General features: G+C 40.3%; 2 protein-coding genes across 3 annotated transcripts; both read right to left on the bottom strand.

Moving 5' to 3' along the window:
- Positions 1–50: 50 nt before the first annotated feature.
- fam76b (family with sequence similarity 76 member B) lies at positions 51–5,087 on the bottom strand. 2 transcript variants are annotated; one of them, XM_023404882.2, is made up of 10 exons: positions 4,569–5,087; positions 3,546–3,610; positions 3,402–3,456; positions 3,091–3,246; positions 2,826–3,010; positions 2,625–2,675; positions 2,448–2,525; positions 2,180–2,312; positions 1,970–2,071; positions 51–1,188 (listed from the first exon to the last, which is right to left on the bottom strand). In XM_023404882.2, exons 1-10 carry the CDS (start codon positions 4,653–4,655, stop codon positions 1,099–1,101), a joined length of 1,002 nt encoding a protein of 333 aa, XP_023260650.1. In that variant the 5' UTR covers positions 4,656–5,087; the 3' UTR covers positions 51–1,098. The 2 variants fall into 2 exon arrangements, with proteins under 2 accessions (XP_023260650.1, XP_023260649.1); XM_023404881.2 differs by having other exon boundaries at positions 2,180–2,315; positions 4,569–5,086.
- Positions 5,088–6,568: 1,481 nt separating this feature from the next.
- Positions 6,569–12,034, bottom strand: mtmr2 (myotubularin related protein 2). Its single transcript, XM_023404880.2, has 16 exons — positions 11,798–12,034; positions 11,262–11,364; positions 11,148–11,171; positions 10,946–11,012; positions 10,692–10,786; positions 10,504–10,608; positions 10,119–10,223; positions 9,950–10,033; positions 9,721–9,870; positions 9,441–9,629; positions 9,049–9,234; positions 8,767–8,973; positions 8,568–8,660; positions 8,369–8,482; positions 8,074–8,250; positions 6,569–7,961 (listed from the first exon to the last, which is right to left on the bottom strand). The coding sequence occupies exons 1-16, from the start codon at positions 11,875–11,877 to the stop codon at positions 7,797–7,799; spliced, it is 1,944 nt and encodes a 647-aa protein (XP_023260648.1). The 5' UTR covers positions 11,878–12,034; the 3' UTR covers positions 6,569–7,796.
- Between the last annotated feature and the right edge of the window lie 522 nt (positions 12,035–12,556).

Genomic DNA, 12,556 nt, shown 5'->3' with positions numbered 1-12,556 from the left:
CTATCAAAAAGTCAAAGAGCTATACAGTCAATAAAAACAAGATGTACATGAACAGTTTAGCCAGTTTTAATAGTTTTAAAACACTTGGTTTGGAAAAAAGTACAAAAGTGATCCTGGACGCCACGGTATGAAACCAGCCCAATAATGCATGAAAGGTGTGTTCCTTTAAAAAGCATCTTCTACAGACATGTTAATTTCAACTGGCCTTACCATACACATACTGTACTCACTAAAACAGATACAAGCAATAGTTTAAATACAATGGCTGACCCCAGTAATACATTTACAAGTGATTCTTAAAAAACTAATTAAAAGGAGGGGGGGGAAAGAAGTCTGACCACAATGCCATCCGGTATCTGGCAGTAAAATCATGCAGTATTACAATCGTTCCACTAAAGAGAAACAGCAAAGCACTACAGCTGTCACACAGTGAGAAAGAGGGCAGCCAAGAGGTGTCTCTCTATCAGACAGCCTTTCAAAGTGTTCATTGGTTGTTTTATGAATTGTTATTGAGCGAGAGCTCTACTGTTGAGCAGCAGCTCAGTGGTCACCTTTCTCTCATTTGCATACATTGTAAAGTTGCGCAGGGTCTCCATTAAGGAGAACTTGTCTTCCACAATCGCATCCATTTAGAAAAATATAACTAATTGCTATTGAAGAAAACCCCAAAATGTGGGATATTCTCCTAGTATGTTGTGAGGAAATAAAAAAGCTAAGAAATACAGTTGAATAAATAAATTGCATGACATCCATAAAAATTAAGTGGATACAGAGTCGACAGAATGCTATCCACATATGCACACCATGCTTTTTGTTTTGGCCCGGCAGTGTTAAAAACGAGGGCTCCATCCTCCACCCCATCCAAAGTCACATCCTATGATCCAGTGGAAAAGTTGCCATAAAATATCTAAAATATGTTGACATTTAGAGAAAGGTTTCTTTGATTCAACAATTGATTTCCATGTACAACATGGTCTCTGGCTTTACCAATTAAGAAGTAATCGATGTTGATGGCAATGAGGAAACACAGGAGGGAGACTTTCACAGTGTTACAACAATGAAGCCGCTCTGTGTTGTTACCCACTGGCCAGCCTATTGTTAGGGCAACAGCAGTGAACTTCCTGTCCGGTCAAACTTTTTTCCTTTAGAGAGAGCAGCCACTTGTTTCATCAACTCCCTGTTCTTGGCCTGTGAAGACAAATGATTAACTGTGTTAGAAATTAGATGCCTGGTCACAATTTTTAATACCTTAGTGGAAGCATTTGTAAAAATCACAATGCACAATGTACATTACAAGTTTCCTGAAATTTTGATTGTGTTTTAAATTGCAGCAAACACACTAGTAGTTTTAGGAAATCAGTTTCAAAGCATTTTTTTCATCGTTGATCCAACCTTACAAATTAAAGGGTTATCTCCCCACATGGGCTACCTTCAACTGCATAGACTGTACTGATGAAAACATGTCTGGTGCATCAAATGAATATGGAGCACATCAGTCACAGATTCACACTTACAAAACCACCACCATAATAAAAAGGTTAATACCACAGCGTTTGACAGGAAATGGCTCAACCGATGCACCCATACTATCCATAACAACAGACTGCAAACTTATGCAACAAGTGAATCATCCATCATATTGGCTACATATCTAAACTGTTATACAGATCTATATACTGTTAACAATTTTCAGCAATTCTTTCCTAAAAGAGGTAAATGATTAAACCTGGTATACCATGTCAGAAGACTATTGTGATATTAACTGTTCCTCACCAAAATAACAGAAAGGGAAATCTACTCCCATGCATTGTCCTATACTGTCAGATGCATGGAAGTTACTGAGTTACTAGTGACTAATTTTACTTTAGGTTATGTTAACTAGGCAGAGTGATGGACAGAAATTTAATGAAAAGATATATACTTTAGTAATGATTATATTATCCCTCCCCCTAAGTGTGTAGTTTCCTACCTGCTGTTGCTCCATGGACTCTTTGTGTGATTTCTCCATTTGGTTCATCTTCACTCTCATGTTGGATTCCTGATACTGAAAATCTGCTTTGAGCTCTGTAAGCTGGAGGAGAGTTTTATAATCAATAACTCAAACAAATCCAAGCAACCAACAACAACGATGCAGCTTTGACTCATTTGAGCTGGAAGTCAGGTCAGGCTGATGACCTACCTTTCGGTCCTTCTCTAGGATGGTCTGATCCCTTTGCTGTAGAAGTCTCTTCAGTGACATCACTTCCTCTTTCAGCTGGCTGATGAGAATGAAGTTGTCTGTTCCTCCAGAATCCATTGACTGGGTGATGGAACTACTGATGGGAGAAAGGAAAGAGCATGATGGGTAGTCAACAAGTGGGAGCATAAGGAATTACTATTTTTATGAGCGCAACAATGTAAGTAAAGTAATTTCATATTTTCTCAAACAGTTACAACACCTATCATACCTGTCCCCATTGGATGGCTTCATCTCCAGTTTTGGTTTCTTCTTTGGAGTCTCCTTCTGGATTGAAGACGATTTATGGCTGCAAAGAAAATCAGATGGCAATATACAGTCTGGGCCTAAAAACGCTATCAGTTCTCTCAGGTACATTAAGTGGGTTTAATGAAAGGGAACATTTTACCTCTGCTTCCACAGTCCCTGGTCCTGCTCAGGACTCAAGCTCCCACTCAATCTACGAAAGACAGGTAAACTTAGCAAATAACAGCACACAACAGACACACAAAGTCATTGAGTTTTAGCACTATTCTGTGCTAAAACTCGACGACTGAGCAGCCTAGGGATGGAACTGCAGGAGGGAGAAGTGACACAACAGAGGACATACTTGTGGTGAGAGCTGCTGTGTCTGTGTTGGTGGTGGTGGTGGTGATGGTGAGGTCTGGAGTGGTGGTCTTTCTCGTTCAGGGATGAGGAGTTGGAAGAGCCGAAGCCCTTCCTCTGCTCCTTGGTCTTCTGCAGGACACGGCGGTAGGACAGAGTGCAGAGCCAGCACAGCAGTTTCCCATCCACCTGTAAGGAGACGGTAACTCATAAGACTCACTGTTACACATTCACTTCATAATTAGACTGCACGTGTGTCTGGTTTATACCTTTCTCCTGCCTTCCTCTTTGCGGTCAAAGGCGCATTGCTGTTTGCACTGCTCACAGGTCTGTGGAGGTCCATATTTCTTCTCTGAGTTAGTACAACGCTGGCACTTTGTCCCAATAAAAGCTGCAATGATGTTACAGTACTGGCAGGGTTTGGGCTGTAAAGGCAGACAAAAGACAAAGTTAAAAGTTAAAAGTGTACTTACACATGATGCGACTTTAAACAAATATACCCTAAGTGCAACTGGAATCAGTGAATTCAAGACGAGTTAAAACTGTGTGAATTAAAATAGAGGACAAACTTGTTACTCACGGTTCCAAACTGTTTGACATTCTGGGCACATTTCTTGCAGATTGTATTGGTTTTACTGTAAGGAAAAAATAAAATGGTATAAAATGCAAAGAAAGCCATTATATCAGCATAAATAAAATTCATCATTAGATGCACATGTCTCACCTTTCCTGCTGAAATTCAGATCTGCAGTACGTGCACTTCACTATGGGGTGTGCAATGCGACACTCCTATGGTAAGAAAACAAATAAATGTTCATGAGTGTCTGTTGGCAAACACTGACAAATTGTATTACATAATATCCAGTAACAAAAAGAAACAAGGCCGCCCTTTAAGTTGTTTGTTGTGTAACAACTCTTGGCTACAACATCTGTGGAAATACCAGCGCCTGGCAATTTGGGTGTATACAAGAAGTAAAGACTGCCATGTACTGTAACTGCTTTTGTTCAGTCAAGGCCACACATTATTACAGGGGGGCTCGGCAATGTGGTAAAAATAAGCACATAAAAAAAACTTTAGCTGGCATTTGTGAATATTTAAAAATCCTTGAAGGAGAAATCTAACTGACTGCATAAAAGTGTTCATTGGCTGACTGTGCTTTAACTATCCAGTGCAAAGAAAAGTTCTCTGCATATTCAGGGAGAAAATAGTAAAATGCTGGGGGCTGTTCACAGAATAATAACAGTGTACATTTTTTCAGCTTTTATTAAAATATGAATCAGTGCAGACTGACTGTTGTAATAATGGTGGGAACACAAGGCTCCAAGGTTGACTTCCTTCGTTACAACACTTCTCTCTTACGGAACAAAAATGTCTGTTCCTCAGCTGCACACCGCAGTTCTACTTGTGAAGCTCTACAAGAGCAACAAGTTGGCAAATATGTACATCTATACAATTTTAAAAGAATACTTGTGCCCCACGGATAAATATCCAGCTGTTAATTATATAGTATGAATGTGTCATTGTTCTTTAATAAACAGCGTGGTCGTGTGGAATAATAATAAACAAGGTTTCAGTGACTGTATTAGCATGTCCGGGCTGGAAATTTTAAAGCTGTTACATAATCCGAGCCTTGCTAACTTGCTGCCTGTCCTAACACCATCACACCCAGACGGCAAAAATACCCGCACACTTCCACAGTCTCTAAAAGCAGTGTTGTTTGTGTTTTGTTTAGAGTCACTCCCAAACCTTGCACAGCTGCTGGCCCTGCGACAGCTCCTCGAAAGGATACCGCTGGTTACACTTCGTACAGGCGTACAGAGCCGATGTTGCCATTCTCACCCAACTAATGTCACCGAGCTAGATGAAGGGTTAGCGGAGTCCAGCTGCAAACTGAACGGATTACCGGAGCCGTTTCCTTTCTAGCCGCTCGCTAATTGAGACCTAAGGAGCACACACTGTGTTGGCATCCAGCGTTAGCTAACGTTAGCTGGCTGTGCTAGGCAGCGTAGGGCAGCACAGAAATAGCTTAGTTAGCTGGAGGGAGCAGACGAAGAACAATAAACTCCAAATATCTTTGAGCTTTCACTGCTCATACGTTATCCAGACGGACTACCTTGAGATCTACCGTTAGTTATGTCGCCACATAAACAATGCGTTAGCGTAGATCGGGCTATTTATATTAAGTTTCCACTGCTCTCGGCAAGAAAGGTATTTTCCTGTTTTCCTTCTATCTTTTTGTATCAACGCCGTCGTCGTCATGTAACCGGAAGTGGCCGACGGCTTCAGAAGAAGAAAGAAAACCTATCGCGACACAACATCCGTCCGCGGGATTCACAGTTTAAAATGGTCCGAGCCAATCACCTGTCTGTGTTCACTCAGCACAGCCCCTCAGCCGGTCAACTGTTTTAACTAGTATGATAGCTAATTGACACTTTAATCATACAGTAATGTGAACAGTGGTGTTAGTATTCCGACCTGTCAAGGCCTGTTATGAGAGGGTCAGTGATGTCAGGTTACATTTTTCAAATGGAAATCATTCATGTTCATCTGAAGTCTGCAAATTCTTAAAGTGAAAAAAAATTCTTTATAAATTGTTGGAACCCATCAGCTGTTTGTACAACTTGTGAGACAGACAGGTTATGATGCTGAACATTTTCAGTTTCAATGAGATGTCTGATTAAATACAGATTAAATCAATCAATCAAAATCATTCTATGCTGGATACGTGTACTGTTGACTAATAATTCGTTTTAATGATATTATATTTTATTTTATAGTCCTTGTATGGCAGAGCTTTTGTAAATATCTTATATATATATATAATATATAATTGCTTTTTGGCCCTGTTGTTTTGCGTAGTGTATCCAGTGAGGGGGCTCCTGGTTAACCTGGTTTCTGGTTTATAGCACCTATAAACTTCTTTGTGTTAAAACCAAAGATTTCTAAGATCAAAATCAGCTTTTAACATTTGGTGTGACATCAGAAGCATCTTAATTGCTACATATGCATGAGAATTGAGGAAATTTGACTTTTTATATGACTTTCTGTAAATACTTCGAATCAGTTGCTTGTTAATTAACTAAAAGGATTAATTTCTCAAAAAGCCTTGGACACACTGAAACCAACATATGCACATATGCAATTAGTGTTTCCCCTTAAACCTCTTTTACAAACATTCAAAAAAACAAAAAAACACACTCAAATTCACAAAAACTTGACTACATAGTATCAGCACTTTTATTAATTTATCATTTTAATACAATTTGACATTGCTGTTGCCTGAAAAACAAGTTTTGAATTAATGGAGTACATACAGCATTGCAGCCTCACCTAAACTGTGTGGAAAAATAGTCATACTTTAATAGCTCTAGAATTCAATACAAGTGACAATACAAATGTATTTCAAGTGATAGGCATCCATTAAATCAGTAGAATAATAAGTCTTTTAATGGGAAAAGCATAACTTAAATTCAAGTTATGGCAAGTCATCTAATATTTAGGTATGAGAGTGAAAAAGATTGAATATGGTCAAGCTAATATTTTCAGAGCCACTGCAGTCTCAAGATTTACACATTTATAATTTGTCATTTATAATAAAAGGCACTCTTTATCTTATGATTTATGGCAAGATCAATCATAAGAAGAGATAATTATTGCTAATGTCATTGGAGCTCTGCTATCATTTCAAAAGCGTGTTGTATTCACACCATGCTAATGTAACAACAAACCATAATGACTCCTTGTGGTCGAGTCCTGTGTTTATTGCAAATATTCACATACACAGTGGAAATGTTAACTAACACTGTATTTAGCGTTTAACCTTGACAATTAAACCTTGCACTCTATTCTTTTGTTATTTTCTCAATCATCCAGAGCAAGGCACAGATATTCATTCAGATTTATTCAACTAAAAACCCACCTAAGGCTAATTATTAGTAGCTACACTTTCTGATGCCTATAAAAATTAGCTGATACTAGCTTTAAAAAGCATCTGCAAGTAATGCTCACACATAGACATTTTGAGTGAATGACTGTTAACTGGGACTAATGAAATATTGCATATTCTGTGCAGCTTATTAACATTGCATGGGAACATCTTTTATGAACTTATGACATGAGACAGAGTGTGTTTGTGAGCCATAAATACAAGTCTGGACTAATGGATAATAAATAACGTTGACTAGTTACAAAACTTAAATCACTCAATGACAGGAATGTAATATTACACTATTATTTATATATTAAAAAAAAAAAAAAAAAAACAAACCCCAACAGATATTTGGTCACAACAATCTAAAAGCACTGACTTGCGAGGAAAATCCGCCAACTTTTTTAATGCACTGTATGACTATTTTTTTAACATAAGAAGAAGCTAATATTAGAGCCCTTTTGCTACATTTTTAAATCAGTATTTAACAACTCCCAAGCTCTTTTGGTGTTAGACTGTTAAACTAGAGTTTTGACCTCAGAACATTATTTGCAGCATCGTAAATCTTCACAATTGTTTTAGCTCAACAAATCATTATCTAACAAATGTTTGCAGTGTAGAGAAATGAAGTGAGTGTCCCATGATATGTATAAGGCATACATATTTAACCCGAGTGATATTTTAATGTACTTCAAATACAATAAACACTGATTGTAGGTAGGTCGATATGCTAAACAGTCCCCACTATTCTGGTTACATGTCCCTTCGACCCTGGAGGGAGAGTACAATATGGCTGTAGTCAAGCAGTCTGTGACAGATGTGCTTCTGTTGCAAGCAGATTCTATATGACCTGTGAGAGATGCAAATGCAGTAATCTGCTCAATCAGACTTTTGGTGGTAGTGTATTAACATGGTGTGTCACCCAAAGAGGCAGTTTGGTACACAGGTCCTTCATGGCGCCAGCTGCAGCCTACTCATTACAACTGTATGGCACCTTCTCACAGGTAGGACTCAGCTTCTGAAACCTTAATGAGGACCAAGTTGTGTCACACAAAAGTCTGCACTGGAGTGATGGAGCGTGTGGGGGAGCCCGCCCTTTCAGAGGATGAGGAAGCTGAGCGATTGGTCACCTCACGCTGTAGCTCATCCACTCTCTTCTGCAGCTCAGCGCGCTTTGCCAAGAGCTCCTTGTAGCGCTGATGAACCGGTTCCTGGAAAAAGAAAAAGGCAATGTGTGAAGCTCAAGCTGAAACACCAAAGTGGAGTTAATGTTCTTTTAAAAATATTGAATTCAAGAACAAGACGCGGGCTTCCTTGACATGCCTGAGGTCTCATGCGAGGGTTCCAGCGGATGTAGTAGCCAACCCAAAGCTCCAGGTGGCGTAGGCTGACTACAGGGAACAGCACATGGTTGGAGTAGTTCACATAAAGAGGACTCGTAAACTCCTCCAGCTGGCTGTTAATATAAGACCACAACGACACTGTCCTCTTGGGAATCTCCTGTAAAATAAAGATCTAGCTGTCAGAACACTGATTTTCCAACATCTTATTTTAAAACATCTCATTTTGCAGCAGCAACCACAATATCAAAATGCTCAGAGTAACAAAATGCTCTTACTTCCTTCAACCTCTGCTGTTCACTGTTACACAAGAATGTCCCAAACAGGCAGCTGTACAAGTGGTCCAGGATGGTAACCAGGAAGTATTCGTTAAACTCAAAGGCTGCAGGAAACTTAGACAAAAACCGTTTCATTATTATCCTTCAAAGACCAAGTTATTCTGAAGATTCTTTTTCACATTTCGGTAACATTTATTACCTGACGAGTCAGCTGCCACACGCAGTCAATGAACTGAATAAAAACAGGTGAACGGTCTGCGTCTGTGTGGTTCTTATCGCCATGACCGATTCGCTTAAAGTAAAAAGTAGAAAGAGAAAAGGACAAATTAATGATGCAACTGGAAAGGCCACCACACATTATGCTTGAATATCCTCAAAGCGTATGAAAGATTGTTTACCAGCTGGAAGCGGTGACCGAAGCTCAGCCACTCTTTCTCGAGCAGCACCTCGAAGCCACGGATTGTGCGGTAGTAACCGTCCAGCATGAGCATGGCCAGGGAGGTGAGCTGAGCTGTGCGGTCCCAACCGTCGCTACAGTGGACTACCACTGATGTTTTCCCAGACTCCACCTTGTCTGCAATCCGCAGCGCTCCTGCCAGGATCAGCTAGAAACAAACACAACTTAGTCAAGAGCCTGGGAGCCTCATTCCTCTCCCCAGTGAAGCATCATTATTGCTCACCTTGATGTGCTCGAGCCAGTGAGTGGACTCCAGATTGGAAAGCCAGTGGGAGTCCTCGATGTTGGGGTAGACCACATCCTTCAGCTTGCGGAGAGACTCCCTCATCACGTGGATATTGTGAATATCCAAGAACACCAGCTCTGCATTTTGATAAGCATCCTCACTTTCATATCCACCTCCTTTCATCTAGGAAAAACAAACAGATGGGTTATTAAGATACACTGGGCAGAGATCAGCAAAATCTAAATCCCTACCACCTCCAGTTTGTCATCCTACAAATGAGTGTGACCTCCATGTACAGGGGGCAATGGCGTGACATTTCCTTAAAATACTATTATGATAGTTCTCCTCCTCATAAATATTACTTTTGAAATCAGATTTAGAAAATAAACCTTGTTGGCAGCAGCATTGACACTGGGCCTGGCATCGAAAATGAAGAGTTTATGGGACTGAGCATTAGCATCCATGATTGCCTGGAGATATTTCTCATCCTCTTTGCTGCGCTTTCCATTTACACCAACCATGGGCTGACTGCAGCGCGTCACTGTGGCTTGGCTTTCTGGATGGATCCATGATAAAACCTACACAGGGAGTATAACAGAATATTACCAGACTGTCCATTGAAACCAGCTGCACAGGATAATTACACTCGTGCTGAAGGGGGGCACTCACAGGTATCCTGCCCTTTGCTCGGAAGGCAGCTACCCTCTTCAGCTCTTCGTCTGGTATATTAACAGGCACTGCCAGAGTTGATGGGTAGGTATCACACATCTCGTAGTGGTCATTTATTTTCGTTATTCTCCAGCTTTCATTGGGTATGCCCTACCAAGAAACACAAGAACAACCGATGTAATAAGCTTCCTATTAACATTTAGCTTAGGAGTCAGTCACCTTCAAATACCTGTCTTTTGTACTCTGAGACAGCATCATACACCTTCCATCCGTTTTCAGGAAAGACTTGCCCATATTCAAAGGCGAAGATTTGCTGTGGAGAGTAGGAGAGATATCTGTCAGTTGGAAGACAGTGCAGAGCTACTGTGTCAGAGACAGTGTGGCTGAGAATCACTCACCAGCCCGTTGGAAACAGGAAACGCAAATTTTATCAGCACTTCGAAAATGGACTTCCTAAGCGTGTCCTCCATCTGTTTGTGTGCAAATCGTAGATTACGCATATCCTGCAGAAAGACAGAGCAGCAGGTCATGGTCAAGTTCAGGGGTCAACAGCAGCATGTACATGAGTTTCATTGGTGTAAAGCCACTACATGCAGTAACAGTTATTTCCTATTATGCTATCGTCGACATATTATGATGACATTGTTTCAGATGGTGCTGTTTACACAGCTGGGATGACAAGAGGTCCGTCCTCTGTGACTTAGCACTGTATTGCATTTATAACCAGTAAACATCTGAACTGCCATTTAAAATAAGTGCAGTTATTATTATTATCTTACTCACCTTGCAAACCAGCCCATAGGACACATCACCACGGCTTGATGCACTTCCGATCTTTTCCACGCGACTCACCACCCCAAGGGGCAGGTCCAGCACAAATGCTGGCTCCTAGAAAACAACTACACATTAACAAAAACAAAATGACTCCTCTACGTTTCCATGAAGTCATTCTAAAAATTCACAAAATATACCCTGTCCATGCATTTGAAGAACAGTCTGTAGTTTGTAACTGTCACTGTTCCCCTCAGTGCTCCAGTGAAAGGACAGAAGTAGGTGACATCTTGGGCTGTGGAAGAAAACAAAGGGAAAATAAATGTCGATTAGCCAAATATGTGGAATACATTACAACTTGCTTTAATGTGGAAATATGAGAAATGCTGCTTTGCTTTTAATGCATGCAAGCTATTTTGATAAGAGTTGTGATTGCAGCCAAGAGCAAACCTACCCATGTCCTGCACGGTTTCATTTGGAAGTAACTGTGGTTCCTCTTTGTCTGAATCTCTAAGCACCGGCTGGAAACATTAGATATAAATTAGACTGAATGTGGAGCAGTATGTTGTACTGAACCATGAAACTTGTGAAGGTAACTATCATATGGTATTAGTCAATTATTTGTTGGGTCGTATGTAATTCATGAGATAAGATACCTTGGTAGCAGTTTTGGGTTTGACCTGAAAGGAACAGAAAGAAGAAGAGTCATGCTTCAGTCATTATCAGCAGATGCTTTAATGAAGCAGCAGGAACATGTGCGCTCTACTAACCCTGAGCTCTGGGGAAAATTCTGCAGAGGGGGACACAGAGTCAGAGGACATTGTAGAGGGTGGTTTAGTCTGGGCAGACCGGTCAGAGCGAGAGGTGGATGTACTGTTGAAAGATGTGGTGACAAATGGAAAAAAGGAAATGAAGTCATTTGTCATCCCATTTCATCCATGTTTTTCCCTGTCTCCGCAGTGGTGTTAAAACCATTATTTGATTAAACAATTAGTCGACTAACAAAGATTAATATCATGTCGTCGTTTAAATGAATATCCGATTAATGGTTTCAACATGGATTATAACTAATGATGACAACATCCACTACACTATGCCCTCATTTACTGTCAAAGTCAGTGGTGGTTTCAGGGCACTTTTTGACCGGATTACATTATATGTGGTTTAGCAGTCACCTCTGAAGGCTTATAAATAGTGCTTTAGGATTACAGGTTAAATCTAGTTCTAAAATCTTAGTAAGTAACCTCCTGTTAGTTTCAAAACTTTGCTAGCTTATTAAGCGACGTATCGTGCTGGGTTTAGCTACCTGGACAATGAATCAACACTTGGCTGCCGTGAAGAGGAGCGCTTCGAGCCCAAACTGTCGATGCTCCCGCTCTTCTCCATGTTCTCCCGGCTGAGGTGTTTGGACAACTGGTGGCGTGAACCCGGAGTGAGCGACGGGAACCCGTGTGATTACGGAGGAAAGTCTTTAGAGACCCTCCTGGAGTACAGTAAATCCGCACAAACAAAAGGAAGCTGCCATCTTTTCCCAGCAGCCTCCCGATCCCTGTCACAAGGATTTTGAGATAGCGCCCCCTGTTGGCTCTCTCCACTGTCGACTGGTCGCATGCTGCGTTCATTGCTATTCCTACGTGTTTATATTTCTCTATTGTGCTTCTACAGAAATTGTTTTGTCAGCTAATAATCAAAAAAGAAACCACAATGTGCTACACACTAAAAAGTGGACAATATCATTTTGTCCACTTTTGAAGTTATTTTTATGAACACATTATACGGTCACATACATTACTTTGGACAGCTATACACGTTTCCAAGTTGCCATAAAAGTCCTACACCTTTATAACATCTTTGTTTTAGTTGCTTTATCAACTCGCTGCTGGAATATGAAATAAATAAATGAAAAAAATGATTTCACTATTCTGTCAGGTTACACTAGTAATCACATATTCATAAAGGATATTACACAATAGATTTGTGTTTAGGGAGATGCAGAAAACAGAAACAAGTTATTTTTTGGAATATATAGCTGTGTGGGGAAATGCAGCAAATGCAAAAGATTGTG

Source organism: Seriola lalandi, unplaced genomic scaffold (assembly GCF_002814215.2).
Source record: "Seriola lalandi dorsalis isolate HSWRI2012SDOR001 ecotype SW California unplaced genomic scaffold, Sedor1 jcf7180002054256, whole genome shotgun sequence".
NCBI classification, from domain to species: domain Eukaryota; kingdom Metazoa; phylum Chordata; class Actinopteri; order Carangiformes; family Carangidae; genus Seriola; species Seriola lalandi.
This window is presented reverse-complemented; position numbering and strand designations above follow the sequence as displayed.

What these genes read in the sequence shown, in the direction of transcription:
- mtmr2 (XM_023404880.2), bottom strand. Translation starts at nt 11,877, where the DNA reads ATGGAGAAGAGCGGGAGCATCGACAGTTTGGGCTCGAAGCGCTCCTCT. An exon ending in TGAAACCGTGCAGGACATGG is followed by an intron (nt 10,787 to 10,945) that starts GTAGGTTTGCTC and finishes TTTCTTCCACAG; the next exon opens with CCCAAGATGTCACCTACTTC. An exon ending in ACCCTCGCATGAGACCTCAG is followed by an intron (nt 7,962 to 8,073) that starts GCATGTCAAGGA and finishes TTCTTTTTCCAG; the next exon opens with GAACCGGTTCATCAGCGCTA.
- fam76b (XM_023404881.2), bottom strand. Translation starts at nt 4,655, where the DNA reads ATGGCAACATCGGCTCTGTACGCCTGTACGAAGTGTAACCAGCGGTAT. An exon ending in AGGGCCAGCAGCTGTGCAAG is followed by an intron (nt 3,611 to 4,568) that starts GTTTGGGAGTGA and finishes TTCTTACCATAG; the next exon opens with GAGTGTCGCATTGCACACCC. An exon ending in AAGCCATCCAATGGGGACAG is followed by an intron (nt 2,316 to 2,447) that starts GTATGATAGGTG and finishes TTCTCCCATCAG; the next exon opens with TAGTTCCATCACCCAGTCAA.